This window comes from Sebastes fasciatus, chromosome 22 (assembly GCF_043250625.1).
Source record: "Sebastes fasciatus isolate fSebFas1 chromosome 22, fSebFas1.pri, whole genome shotgun sequence".
Classification (NCBI taxonomy): domain Eukaryota; kingdom Metazoa; phylum Chordata; class Actinopteri; order Perciformes; family Sebastidae; genus Sebastes; species Sebastes fasciatus.
Window position 1 is genome coordinate 11,668,339 of NC_133816.1, and position 15,111 is coordinate 11,683,449.

The 15,111-nt window shown below is 40.5% G+C and overlaps 1 protein-coding gene across 3 annotated transcripts; it reads right to left on the reverse strand.

The window, feature by feature from the left end:
* Positions 1-267: 267 nt before the first annotated feature.
* lrp10 (low density lipoprotein receptor-related protein 10) lies at positions 268-13,731 on the reverse strand. 3 transcript variants are annotated; one of them, XR_012592533.1, is made up of 11 exons: positions 13,677-13,731; positions 11,101-11,267; positions 10,921-10,953; positions 9,583-9,727; positions 8,897-9,090; positions 8,002-8,570; positions 7,472-7,908; positions 5,402-5,596; positions 4,701-4,830; positions 2,164-3,520; positions 268-1,900 (listed from the first exon to the last, which is right to left on the reverse strand). XR_012592533.1 is itself a non-coding variant. In XM_074624380.1 (10 exons), the coding sequence occupies exons 2-10, from the start codon at positions 11,147-11,149 to the stop codon at positions 2,873-2,875; spliced, it is 2,400 nt and encodes a 799-aa protein (XP_074480481.1). In that variant the 5' UTR covers positions 11,150-11,267; positions 13,677-13,731; the 3' UTR covers positions 268-2,872. The 3 variants fall into 3 exon arrangements, 1 of the variants encoding a protein (XP_074480481.1); XR_012592532.1 differs by having other exon boundaries at positions 2,157-3,520; XM_074624380.1 differs by having other exon boundaries at positions 268-3,520.
* Positions 13,732-15,111: the final 1,380 nt, after the last annotated feature.

Genomic DNA, 15,111 nt, shown 5'->3' on the forward strand with positions numbered 1-15,111 from the left:
ATAATAATTACCTTGCCATGGCTGTATAGTCTCAATCTTTGATGGCAAATAGCTTAATTTTTCTTTGCATTCGCCTTTTATCCTGCGCACCGGAGAGATGATCTACCTTTCTTCCAGTCAGAACAACCACTGAAGAGCTCTCTCAGGAGTCTGTGTATCTCTAAAGGACTTTTGAATACAAAGCACAATGCAACAACTCTTGTCACAGAGGTGTTAGGTTTTCACCCACCTAACCCCCAACACACATACAAACACAATACCCAACACTTAAAAGTGCAAATTGTTTAATCTCAGCCACATTTTTACCTATATACAGTGAAGTTGACCCTAATAAAACCATAAAATCACTTTCTCTCTTATTTACCTCATTACATTGCAGATTTTAAACTTCCGACTACTCCGCATCGACCCAAATACATTCAACAAAGCAAAAACAGAACAACTTAAGAGGAAAAAAAACAAAATAACTAGTTACAATGTAACTTGCTGAAATAAAAACACCATAAAATGTACAATAATACAAATGGCACACCACGAGTCTTTTGTGTCAAAATGTGACAGGTCGATTCCCCTCAAGGGTTGCAGGTTCAAGTTGAGGTTTGTGAATTCAGGGCCCCTTTAGGGCGTTTCATCTTCCCGTGCACACTAGACACACACATCCTAAAATCAGGCACCAAAGAGATTGTCTTTTGACACATTTGCTTTTGTAGATTACATACATTCACTTGGGAAGGGTACACGACGTGTATGTGTGTGTGTGTGTGTGTACTCAAAACATGTTGCAATCAGTGTGTGCACTAAAATCGGGGTCCCAAAGAGTTATTGCCAGCTTGCAGAGTACATGCATTTCTTTTCACGTTATAATAAAGCCACTGATGTGTCGATGCGTGTTATGATGTGAAAAAAACCATAGACGGTATACAAAGATGGACCACATGACAGCTCCCCAAAAGTGAAGCCAAAACGTCTCGGTCGCCCCCTGCTCTAAGTAAGTGTATTGCTAAGAAGTGAAAGTCAATTGTTCGTTCCTTTGCAATGTCGGCACACAGCAGCAGAGCCTCCGCTATTTTGGACTGAAAGCGACAACCGGACGCCAGTAAAACGTCCGCCTACAAAGTGCGGTACGAAAGTGAAACTATATCATTCCTACTCTATTGTCATAATTTTAATGTCCCTAACAAAAACGGCCTCTGTTGAACAATAAAAATGGTATAAATATGCATACTATTATAACTATTTACTTACTTATTTATTGATTAAACGTTTTTGCCCGGCCGCTTCCCAGAGGAGCATAAAGTGAGCGATGGACATAAATGGAATTTAGGATTTTGAGAGCAATCTCAAACTTTTTCATGTTAGGGATCCAAAATAAATGTCCGATAGACCACAGACCATGGATGTATAAGAGGTTGCGCTCTGTGCTTTTACCCTGCGTGTTAGTAAATAGCATACAACTACATTAAATTCTGTTTATGTCATGCTACTAGCACTACTAGCTACTGGATGATAGCCAGAGAGACGTTAATACATCCACCACGGTACAGGCTTACAGCATACAGCCCATGGGTGTATTATAAGATAACAAAACTGATGAATTACAGCCAATATATCCATTATGACAGCCGCATACAGCTAGCAGGAAGCTGGCAGAACCGGATATGTCATACGAGCGTGCAGGACGGTGCAGTCCCGTGGGTCTGATGCACGTTTATTACGCTGAGGAAAACAACTCTGGATTCAGCTATTAGTGAATTTTACAACTTTTAGGACATAATGATTTAAATGAGGGTTATTTAGGTGCCTCGAAAAAAAATTATCCTCTGATTTATAGACGTCACTTTATACAGTAAATCCATGGCAATGGATTCACTGGCGTTTTCAGTCCAAAAGGGCAGCAGCGCTACCGCAGCGCCATCCAGCGGCTATTGTCAAAGAGTCTGGCCTCTTTGCTTCTATACTCTTTGCCCTGGTGGCTGGCTGCAGTATTGGGTCATAAATCCCGCCTCCTCCATGTCAGTGGGCCAAACTAAAAAGTCAAAGTACATGTCAAATCCATTTTTTCCACGATTTTTGACCCCGATACCACGCCCGATCAGGCTCTGATCCAAATGACGTCAAGATAGCAGCTCCCGTATCCAGGATATTTTGGCTTCAACTCTGTACAGCGGGAGGAAGTGGAGACGTGTCGTCCATCTTTATATACAGTCTAAGGAGAAAACATGTGCCTCCGTGTGTTTTGGTGTGCAATGTGAATCTCAGGAACCATCTACAGGAAACTCCTCAAAAAGGCACTTAAATAGGGGATTTTTTTCTTTTTAGAATTATCTGTGATATAACATGAGATGCAAGTGGCAGAAGTATGTGGAGACAAACATACTCCACTGTCAATGTAAGACTAGAAATGCAAATGCATTCACACAGTTGCAGTCATACAAACACAATGTTTTCCATCATGTCATCTAAAAACTCTAATCATTCAATCTGACAGTAGCCTGCCTCAGTTTCTGGATAGGGAAGATTCTTCTGTGCAAAAGTTTACCTTCAGTGTGCAGCCTAGCGTTAAGTAAGTGCACATCCAATACTCACCTACACTTGCTGTCAAAAAATACGGCAGCCATGCTTTTCGTCTAAAAATTATATTTTCTCAAGGAGGTCTTTTAATAATAATAAAAAATAAAAATAAAAAAAAAAGTCAAATACTTGATTCCATAAGTCAACAACTCAAAGCAATTTCAAAAAGGCACCAGACTTGCACAGTGCGGGTGAGTCTCGCTGTGGGCCACTCCTGTGCTTAAGTTCAAACAACTGTGGAAAGACTGTTGTGAGTGAAGGAGATAAAGGAGGTGTGTGGGGAGTACTGAGTGGGTGTCATTCAGGTAAGCATGGGCACGTCATCCTCTGAAGTGGTGTCTTCAGACAGGGGGATAAGCAGCACCTCGTCATCTGAGGAGGACGAGGAGGAGGAGCAGGAGAAAGACGGGGAGGCGGAGAGGCGCATGGAGTTGGAGGAGGAGGGCGAGGCTCTAAAGAGGGAGATGCTCAGGCCCAGTGTGTGGAAGATGGAGGCCAGAGAGGGGCTGCTCGGGGGGACGGCGACAGGAGGAGTGTGGGGAGTGACCGGGCTTGGAGCTGGGGGAGCGTACGGAGGCGGAGGCAGGGAAGCGACAGACGGGAGTGGCAGCGGCAGTAGAGGAGTCGGTGCTTCCTGCTGCTGCTGCTGCTCTGACTGAGCCAACAAGCCAAGTTTCTGAGGCACCGGCTGGTTGACCGCCTCCACGGCCGACGAGGAGCTGGTGGGAGTGGAGAGAGCCGGTTCCTGTCCAGAAGAAGTGGCATCCGACGGCTGCTGGCCGGAGCTTGACGCCTGACTCGACCTGGATGGAGGTCTGGGGATTAGGCCCCACCTCCTCATGCGCCGAACAGCCCGGCGGACGAATCGGGGCCTGCGTCTGCGGTGTGGGGAGTTGGCGGCGTCTTGACGGAGGAGCTGGAGAATTCCCCTCAGAGAAAGAGACGAGGTCTGACGAGGAGGAAGATGTAAAGAAATGGAGATCAAATCAGTTACAACACCTTCTACAAATCCTAAAGTGGTATTACATTTTAAAAATCTAACGTAGTATTCACAAGACTCAGATCCAAGTTTAGAGAACGAGTAGGTAGTAGGCCAAATCCCATCAGAACAGAGCGGGCTTTGTTTCATACAGTTAATCCCTCTGCCTCCACTACCTCAACTGTCCTCACCAACTAATAATAAAGCACCTCAGTGTGAACCTGCATGGTAACTCTTCCTACTTCAGCCCACAGCCTGCTGGGGATTAATACGGCTTTTAAAGTGGAGCGCATGACGGTTCTTAAACATGGGAAAACCGGCTAAAAATATTGCACTGGCCTTTCTGTTTTTTTTCCTGGCGAGTCACCTTCGACGTCACAGACGCAGCGGAAGCAGGGTTAGTAAACAGTAAAAATGTCACGGTGTTTACTTCTTTTTTTATTTTTTGTCACTCATTCAGTCTCTTTCAAACTCTTAAACCAGAGTTGGTGATTCATGGAACAGTGGAAAGACTAACAAAGATGGTTTTAATGAGTTTTATTTTGTTTCTGTCGAGTTTGAATGAAGTGTGTTTTATGACAATCAGCAAGGTCAAATTACTGTTGTCTGACTGGAGTCTGGTGGCTTTGAGAAGAACATCAAATTGTAAGATTTGTACATTCATACATTTTAATAATTGTCCAAATCCCTGTTGATTTTATTTGTTATATATTCACTTCAACACACGTCACAAAGCATTGCACTGGAAAAGGGGCGAAAATTAGCGAGTCCACCCGAGTCTCAAGTTTCCGATAAATACCCGTGACTACTACGGAGTCATTTGTCTCAGGAATAAATGCTGATTGTAACCTTTCCCATTGAAGGCAAAAGCCAGATGTTAGTGGGTTTTTTGTCCATTGGGAAAGGTGCTTAAATCTCTCTCTTGGCATCCTGAAATAAAAAACAAATCCCAAAATGTTGCAAGCTGTTGCACTTAACAGGTTGCTCTTAACAGGTTGCTCTAGTCTTGAACACATCAAGAGCTCTAAAAGTACAAGAATCAGCTGACATGACCATGGACTTATTGATCATTACATAGCAGTAAAAACACTTTCACCACTGTGCATCCCTGCAGGCAGTTTCTGGTTCTTGTGGTGCTCTTTTGTCTCACCTCATTGGGGTTTTCTGTGGGGAAGTCCTCCACTGGGGGGATGATGCCCTGGGCAATCAGCTGACCGTAGGAGGGAGGAGCCTGCTGCTGGATCAGCTCCGCTTCCTGCCGGCTGATTGGTGCAAATAAGCTGCCAGACACAAACAGACACATTAGGATGCATTCACAAGCATGTTGCAATTTTGGTTTTCGTTGTGAAGCACTTGACAGATGCATAGATAGAATACAGTCACAGTATATCTTTTACAGTACATTACCACCGACATCTCCCACCGCACATTGTCTTTGTCATATTATAGTTTAGCAAGTTTAGTTTTTAGAGGAGTACACATGACATAACCCACTCTGGCTGAGACAAATTGCATGTGGGAGGCTGACTGTTTACAACAACCACTTGTTAGTTCTTGTTTCTCTTATCATGAAGTGTACTGGCTGTGTTGTGAGACATTCTGCTGTGTGTTTGAGAGGTGTTGTCTGGTAGTGCTGGCAACAACTGAAGCTCGTAGTAAGAAAACAAAACTCGTGACTCACTGTGTCAGATTATTAGCACCACTCTATCACTCCAAGACACAAGAAATCCCTACTATGCTGCTTCAAGGGAGCAAAAAGATATTGGAAAATAAAGCTAGTGTCTGGAAAGCAAACATGCTTTGATTACATATATGATATGATACAGTAGAAGTGGTGCTATAGAGAGTTACCTGTACTCCCTGGTCCTGAGCGAGTACAGTTTACAGGTGCAGCCCATGGCGATAACCAGCAGAAGCCCGCAGACCAGGCTGCCCACTGTTGCCGCGGTGATGACCTTGCGGGGCAGGATGACGGTGCAGTTGAGCTCGTCTGTTCCGTCCTTGCAGTCCACCTGGCCGTCGCAGCGCCAGCTCTCAAACACACACCTGCAGATGGGACAATGGGCCATTTGTGCGTTAGACTTTCCAGGAATAACTCAAGCCAGAGACTCAGTTTCACATGAAGTTGCATCTTGGGGCGTGCGGTATGAAGCATTACAATAAAATCACTTGTAAACCAGCCTTATGGCACATGATTACACACTGTAACAGTGTATGAGTCTGTGTGAAAAGATGTTATGTATGAATCATTTATAAGCTAAAGAGTTGAAAGATGTTGAATCCAATATATTAGATTTAAATACTGTTTACGAATGCAGTGATGTGGCTATTGAGCTGAAAATGTGTTTTTAATAGTTTTTTAATTTCGTAAATTTCTGATTTTTGCGTTATAGGTGCTCTAAATTGGTCAGATTAAAGTTCCTGCGTTTGCAGTTATATATTTATCCAACAATACACCAGAAATGGAAACACAAGTCACATTCTCAGTGTAGAGCTGCAACCATTAGTCGACAGAAAAATAATCGTCCACCTATTCTGATAATCAATTAATTGTTAAAGTTATTTTTTAATGCAAAAATGACAGAAAATGCTGTTTTCAGCCTCTCAAATATGGAGATTTCCTGCTTTTCTCGGTTTTATATCATATTGAACTGAGTATCTTTGAGTTTTGGACTGACAAAAGACATCACCTTGGACTTTGAGGAACTGGGATGGACATTTTTCACTATTTTCTGACATTTTATAGACCAAACAATTAATCGATTAATCTAGAAAATAATTGGCAGATTACTCGATAATGAAAATAATCATTAGTTGCAGCCCTATCTCAGTGCTCATCTTTGGAAAATTTAACATGACTAAATACATGTTAAATTGCAGATTATTTTAAATCATTACACCCCAAGATCATTTCAACTGTAAAACACACCCACAAAATACACAGAGTTTAGGTCACATACTTCAAAAGAAACAATTAGATGGTCACATTTCTGCACACACCCTCTGACTCACACAGTTGCGCTATAACCAAGACACACCTAGCACTGATACTTGGCTCACCTGACTACAGGGAAGCAGTTTTAATAAACTGAAACTAAAATGAAAATAAGCAGTAAAAAAATATTTTTAATAAATAAAAACTATATCCTTTAAGAAAAACTATAGTGAAACAATATTGCCTGGTAAAAAAAAAAAAATATATATTAAATAAAAATTAAAGTAAATTCATTTCTGTTTTAGTTTTTTAGCTTATAATATATCACTACCAAAAAAAATGAGACGGCATGAATTTCTGTCATTGAACCACAGATGATTGAACGGATTTCTCCTTCCAATAGCCGGCGCTATGACGCAATTGCTTCACATCAGACACTAAAGTAGCACGACGATTAAACATTTAACATTCCTACAATTCTCCAACCATGTATTTTGCATGCATATGTAGCTACATACTTCTGAGACATTATACCTGGCCCTAACAAAAGCAAACTAAAACTAAATATATAAAAACTAAAACTAAGCTTTTCTGAAAAACTGAAACTTAACTACAATTAGCAAACACACTCTGAAAACTAAAACTAAATAAAAAATCTGAACTAAAATGACAAACTCTAATTGAAAATTCAAAACTATTTTAACCTTGCAGGAAAGACACAAACCATTTTGCTCATTTGACAAAACAATCTATATAAAAACAAAACAATAGTAACTGAACAGCTACTAAATGGACCATGAAGAGAGACTGAAAATAAGCCTCAAACATCAACTTTAAAGCCAAAATGGATGAGAAGCTTCTAAATGGAGCTTGAGGTGAGATTGTTTTGTCAACGGTTGTTCCCAAGGTAAAAAAAAGAACAAAAATGAGACAACCGTCCTCTCCGAGCCAGAGAGATAAACCGGTTTTCAGTCATACATACTAACCTGTCGCTGTCACAATGAAAGGTACCCGGCTGACACACGGTGCAGTCCCTCTCGTCGCTGCCGTCAGCACAGTACAGCTGGTAGTTGCATCTCTCTGTGACTGGGTAGCACACCGGTCTGCCAGCAAAGTGACCGGATGCCACCGTCCTCTGCCCCGCCACTCCGCAGGCGAACTGGTTCACACTGCAGCCCCTGCACCCCTCCTCGTCCTTCCCCGTCTCGGAACAGTCCCATTTCCCGTCGCAACGTTGCTCCTGGGTAAAGCATCCTCCTGCTGCTCCACCACACCGGCCCTCCCAAGGGGGGCAGTAGGTCCCGACGTGGAAGGTGGCGTTGAAGCCGCTCCCCTCCGAGCCGGGAAGAGTCTCATACGTCATGGACAGCAGGCCAGTATGGGATTCAACTTGGACTGATTTGTAATTGGAGGCGCTGGTGATCTGTAGGAAAGGATCATCATGTTATCAAAAGCTCTAGTGTTTAAAAAGAGTGATTATGTAAGCTCTAATAAATGTTTGGATACATTTACTCACAATTTTAATAATGTCTCCTTTGCCTTGCTCTCTGTTGTACACGGTGAGTCTGTCCCCAGGTCCCAGCACCAGCTGCTGCAGGTCCAGTCTCAGTGGCCTCGAGTCCTGCGGGTCCAGAGTCCAGACACAGAAGAGCGCTGGGCCCCGGATAGCTGGAGGGGAGAAGGTCCCGTAGAAGGTCTGGAGGAGCCCTCCGCAGGGCCACTCGATGGGAGTGGGCGTCACAACGGGCTCCCTGTGAGTGTGAGGCTGCTCTTGATCCACCCGGGCCTCCTCCTCCTCCCTCTCCTTCAGCAGCGCCCACAGATCAGAGTCAGAATCCGAAATATATCTCTCAGAGTCCCTATCGCGGTTCTTCTCTGTGTACGCCTCTGCTTTGGCCTCTTCTGCCTGTGTGCTGCCGTACTTTGGGGGTTCTGGGGTCTCCGCTTCAAAACCACAGCCCTGTTCATCGGTGCCGAGGCCCGCACCTTCACCGAGACACTCCACCTGGCCGTTACAGCGCCAAGAGAGAGGAAGGCAGCGGCCGCCGAGGCACTCAAAGGATGTGTCTGGGCATTCACCAGAGTCTGGATGTGTAGGGATAAAAGATATAAAGAGAGGAATTAAGATTTGATTTTGACCTGAAGAACTGGAACTTGCAGCAAAAATGCAAAGCCACATTTAATACTGATATAGTTATTTCCAAAAGCTGATATATTACTACATGACAGTGGTGGAAGAAGTACTCAGATACTTTACTTAAGTAAAAGTAGAAATACTGCACTTAAGTACAGTACTTGAGTAAATGTACTTAGTTACATTCCACCACTTCTACGTGATACACCTTGATTGATGGTGCAGGGACTTTACGTATGTTTAAACAAAAGATATTTTAGAAGATAAAAAAGCATACCTCTGGCGTAGCTCAACAGAAAAGACGACACAGGGAACAGATGTGGGAGGAAGTGGTGCATCACTGTAATATTTCCCCCGGGGAACTCCATTGGTTGCGGCAACTTGGAGCCGCAAAGTACAAGCGGCTCACCGCCAGCTGATGATTTTATCGACACCCATTCTTTCCTGCACCGCGCTGAAAACTGGGAAAAGCTGAGAAAGGATTTAGAGTAAAAATCAGTGAACGCACAATCTCACTTATATAAAAAATACAAAGAGATGAGACAGCACTTTTGAGACAAGGGTGTAATATCTTTAAGTGTATTAGGACATTAAGGGCAATGCTGCAAATCATTGAGCAGGGCAGCTTTATGGCAATAGTGGATGTTTATATGATTTTGGCATCAATGTGATCAGGTTATTCATCTGTCAGGTTTTTAATATGCTGGATTAGCCTTTTTGTCTGATTATTTTATCCATAAACAGTTTCTCAGTTGGTTTTTCCCCTTCCTAGACCATTCATAACATTACATCCTCACCACACAGGGTCCCCAATATTTACTTTATGTAGTTAAGACATTCAATATTTTGTACAGCACATCTCATTTATATTTACATGGAATTCAGTGTGTTATCATCCCATACGGCATCGGATTTACAGCAAATAATTGTATCTGGTACTTCCAGTTCTCTCAGAGCCTTTACCTGAGAACGATGGGTTCTCCTTCCGAACCCTTGATGATCCAGCAGTCATAGGTAGCGCCGAAGCGGTAGGACCAGCTGTGGTAAGCAGAACTCCTTATCTCTCCCACTTTACTGTCTAAGACTTGGAGGGCATGCCCACAGCGTGCTGAGAGACAGCAAGACAAAGGAGAAAAGGTTAAGAAGCCGAAATAGTTCCTATTTTTGAAGCTTAAAGTGTTGCTATATGGTGTTAAGCCAGTGAGGTGTTGAAGAAGATGTCAGCAGCCTGACTATTTTTGCTTAAACCTTAATTTCATTACACCAATTTAGCTTAAAGGGATAGTTCAGGTGCTTTGAAGTGGGGTTGTATGAGGTACTTATCCATAGTCAGTGTATTACCTACAGTTGATGACGTTTGGCACGGCCAGAGTTTGGAGAAGCAGACAGGAGTTACCGCACGGGAGCAAAGCAATGTACTGCTGTGGACGGGGCCGGCAGCAAAACTTATTTTAGCCACCTAAAGAAAGGCTCACCTAAAGAAATCAATATGAGTTTAAGTGTATGCTATATTTAGAATATTTTCACTGCTTTACCTTGCCGTGAGACAGCTATATAGTCTATGTTTCTGACGGGGAACTACCAGCTACCAGACTCCATTGAAAAAACATTAATTAATTTTACCTCACAGAACACGGGAGTTGCTGGTCTACAGCTGCCTTGATAAGTTCGTTTTTTTTATTGTGTGAATTTTCTTAGATTCACCAAAGTCACACAATAGCATAAACTAACGGATCAAGGCAGCGGTAGACCAGCAACCCCCGTGTACTGCAAGGTAAAATTACAGGTTTTTTTCCATTGGAGTCTGGTGGCTTTTGCGAGAGCATAAATGGATACAACGGCTTCAGTTCCCTGTCGTAAAGTATTGTCTGACGGCAAGGTAAAGCGGTGAAAATATTCTAAATATAGCATGTGTATATTGATTGTTTTAAGTGGGCCTTTCTTTTAGGTGGCTAAAATACGTTTTGCTGCCGGCCCCGTCCACAGCAGTACATTCCTTTGCTTTCCTGCAGTAACTCCTGCCGACTGTCATCTACTGTAGGTTATACACTGACTACGGATAAGTACCTCATACCACTTCAAAACACATGAACTATCCCTTTAATGTTATCACCTACAGTTGAAAAATTGGGGAAGTAGCGTGGCACAAAAACCATAAAGCAAGTGAAAGTACCGTTAAATATGTTCTGCTTATTGTAGGTTAGAGAAAAGTATGTAACCAGAATGTGACATTGAAAAACCCTTTCTATGACATCCACAGTCACAACATGAGATTAAGTGTTGACTAGTTTGTTTCCTTACCGGAGCAGAGGGCAGGCTCAAAGCGGCTGCATGCTGCAGATGAAATAAGCACAAACAGAACGAGTTGGGCAGGTGTTTTATCGCCACGGCTGACAGATTGTAAATGATGTATGACTGACACTACCTACATTTAAAGATAGATACGCAGTCAAACACACTAATGAGTGTGTATTCACTCACCTGTTATGGTGAAAACTAGGAGGGCCCAGCGGCTGTAAGTGACTGTCATTGTGGCAATGCTTCTCCTCTAAAATGTTGGAAATTATATAAAAACTGAAGACTTTAAAAGGGTAAAAAAAAATGTCAGAGAAGCGCCATTTTGGGAGGTTTGTTCAGGAAGACTTCATCTGTAAAATGAAAGAACAGAAGATGAATGAGAGGTGTATTAAATCTGGTTGTCAGCCATAAAACAGCCTCATAATGTTATTACTCTACTACTCTGGCAACAAATAAGCCAGCTAACACATACATTTTAACAGTTAATTTAATAGTTATAATAAGGGCTGAAAGATTTAGTCAATTAACTAATCATGAGGAAACCTATTGTCAACAATTATGATAATAAATGAATGATTTATGTAATTTTTTCCAAAGAAAAATGCTTGTCAAATTTGATGATTTTTTTTGCTGGTTTATTGGTCTTCTATGATACTAAACTAAATATCTTTGGGTTTTGAACCATTGGTCGTACAAAGTAAGTAATGAAAAAGTAAACTTGAATTGAGGAAACTTGTGACAGGCAATTATTAATATTTTCATTTAGATTTGTAGCCCAAACAATTAGTAACAGAAAAGAAAAATAACAGAAAATGAAAATTATGTTAGTTAGTTTGCCAATTTCAATAATAAGACCTCAATGTAAGAACTATACATATTTTATTGAATAATATCAGTATTTCTTATATTTTTCAAATAAATTCCCTTGACTGCTAATGCATTTTGTAAACTGCAACACTAGAGATAAATATATATAGAATACATAATGTAAAGAATATATTAGAATACACTATAAGTATACCAGAGTACTACAACTAACATAACAAATATAACAAATATAAACATAGAATAACATACTATATACATTAGCAAAGTGTGCAAATTTGTTGCAGTTTTTTGTTTTTAAATAAAAAATTAATTGCAGTAGTATACCGATGTGCAAATTCAACTGAACATTCTTTCAGTTTATGACATAAATATTCAACAGATATGTGCGTTTATATATAGATATATGTTCTTGCCTTCTTTACCATCATCGTTTAGCAACTTCTTTAAATCTAATTCTCAAATTCATTCACATAATACTAGACAGGTTAATTATCTTCACCTGCCTTTTTACAAAACATTGCCAGGACTCCCTCAGATATCGTGGTGTACAAATATGGAACACCAAAATACATGTTATCAAGTGCTCGTTATCCTTAGAACATTTTAAAAGGAAATTATCATCACATTTATTTCATGATGTCTAATTATCTTTTCATATGTTTAGATACATTTTTTCTTTATTGTTTTTTGTATGTATTTCATTGTTTTTATTGGATTGTTTTCCACAGTTTGGTTAGGTTTTTATATAACAATAAAAATAAATAAATAATATAATAATATAAAAAATAATAATATTTATAATATAAAAATTAAAACATGTGCAAGGTATTTGAAGGAGCAAAACAGAATGATTGACACTGCTCAAATGCTCCTGCTTTAAACATTTTAAAGATATATATTTATCAGATTGATAAATACAAAATGTGACTGATTGAGAGGAGATATTTTACTCAAGGGCAAAATGGCTTTGGCCCCAAAAAGTAAGCATTTATACATACAGTATAAATGCCCCTTCCCCTCCCCTCGTTTTTATTTTCTATTAACTTATTTGTTGATTTAATTTATTATTACTCTCGTATTTTTTTATTATTTTGTGTTTTTTTTGTTTGTTGTTTTGTTTTTTTAACTCTTTTCTTCCCTTTTGTCATTATTATTATTGTTATTCGTTTTCTTGGTTTTGTTTCGGTTTTGAATGTTGAGGTTGTTTTCTCTAAGTGTACTTGATGGGTTTGTCTGTAAGCTCATCTACTTAAACGTTGCTTTATAGACTATTGTAATTACTAACAGTGGATTGCATATATAAAAAAACAGCCTTGAAAAAAGTATAACATTTTTTTTTTTTTTAAAACATCCATAAAATCCATTACTGTTATAAATCCTGACAGAAATACAACACATGGGTTAGCAGGGCCTCTTCAAACTGACCTTACTTTGCTCTTGAACACCGTGTTTACTCACATACACACAGACTTCCTTCCCATAATCTTCTCAACAACGACGCCACACAAACAGTTTCAAAGTCTTTCTGTTATTCCCAGTAACTTAAAACTATTAGGATCTCGTGTTTTAATCCATTAATACCTCATTTAATTTCCTACAAGTTTAGATAAACGTCATGAGATGAGATAGTTTCGGTTTTGAAGAGGAGAAGGAGGAAGAGGAGGAAGTCACAAGAGCTTTTAATAGCTTAGCTGTTAGCTTCCTGGCTAATGCTAACAGCTAAGCTAACAGCTAAGCTAATGCTAACATCCTCTCTTTCTGTCTTTCCGTTTAAAACGCGTTTTATAAGCGGCGACACCACAATCAAATGTTACCGAGCACGACACGGAGGGCTTACGTACACAAATACATCTCAACATGTAGGTTAGAAGAGGTAAAAACACAATTAAATGATGAAATAAAGCAGAAGAAGACAGGAAGCCGTCCGTTACCATGTCAGCGGCCTTTCCTTGTTGACAAGTTCTCTTCTACTTCCGGATATTTCAGCTCATGACGCGATAGGGTGGGGGCGGGGCTTAACTGGTGTTTTTTTTTTTATGAATGTATTTTTTGCTAATGCTTTCTGGGATGATTTGCATTATTGGTTGGTTTATTTATGCATTTATGCATTTCTCTGTTCAGTTCCTTTAATTATTTTCTACCCCCTCTTTTATTTTTGTTATTATATAATTTTTTATGATTTAAGTTATCTTTCCTATCCAATTGTGCCTTGTATGTTAGAAGTATAGAGTTTATATTACTTAATGTTTGTAAATGAATTTTCTTCAATAATACAAAAAAATAAAAAATAAATGTCTTTGCTAACTAGCACTAGCTAGAATAGAATAGAATAGAGACTTTATTGTCATTGTCATTGAAAACAACGAAAAGCAGTTTAGCAACTCTTTGCAGTAAAAACAAACATTAAAAGCAACCATAGAAACATTCAGTCACAAAGTACACAAATAAATAATAAGTGGATCATCATAAAGTGCAGGTGCCATGATTATGGTTCAGCAGCTAGTGTCCTCAGCCTTTGGGGGTTCTACACACTTGACAGCCTGTGGGTAAAAGCTGTTTCGTAGTCTGTTGGTGTGTGTTTTAATTGTCCTGTATCTCCTACCAGAGGGAAGGGGAGCAAAAAGTACATGTCCAGGGTGGGTGGGGTCTTTGGAGATACAGCTGGCTTTCTTACAGAGCCGGCCAGCGTATAGATCACTGAGGGGGGGTAATGTGGTCCCAATCACCTTTTCTGCCATCCTCACCACCCGCTGCAGGTCCCTCCTGTTCTCCACTGTGCAGCTAGCAAACCACACAGTGCAGCAGTAGGTCAGGAGGCTCTCAATGGTTGCCCGATAGAAATTGATCAGCAGGTGTTGAGGAAGGTGAGCCTGCTTCAGCTTCCTGAGGAAGTAGAGTCTCTGCTGGGCCTTCCCCACCTGATGAGAGATGTTTTTGGACCAGGTGAGGTCTGATGAAATGTGGACTCCGAGGTACGTGAAACAGTCCACCCTCTCTACCTCCTCTCCACGTACGCAGAGGGTAGAGTGCTCCACCCGCCTGGCTCTCCTGAAGTCTATTATCATTTCTTTTGTTTTTGTTGTCCACTAAATTTGTAATTTTTTTTTAATCTAACAAAAGGAAAATGTTATATTTGGTAGGATTGTGAAAGATCCCGTTACATGGCCTGGGAAATCAATTCCATAATCATTCTTGGAAAGTTTTTTTATACATAAAAATAGATTCCTGAAATCAAGACCAAATTTCTATGTTTTTCATAAGGAGCTGTGACTTTTCATCTCTGAAACATATGAAGAAAAAGAAAGCTATGAAGCTCTCAATGTTAGTTGAGGACCTTAACCTTACAGAGAACCCCTATAGCACTAT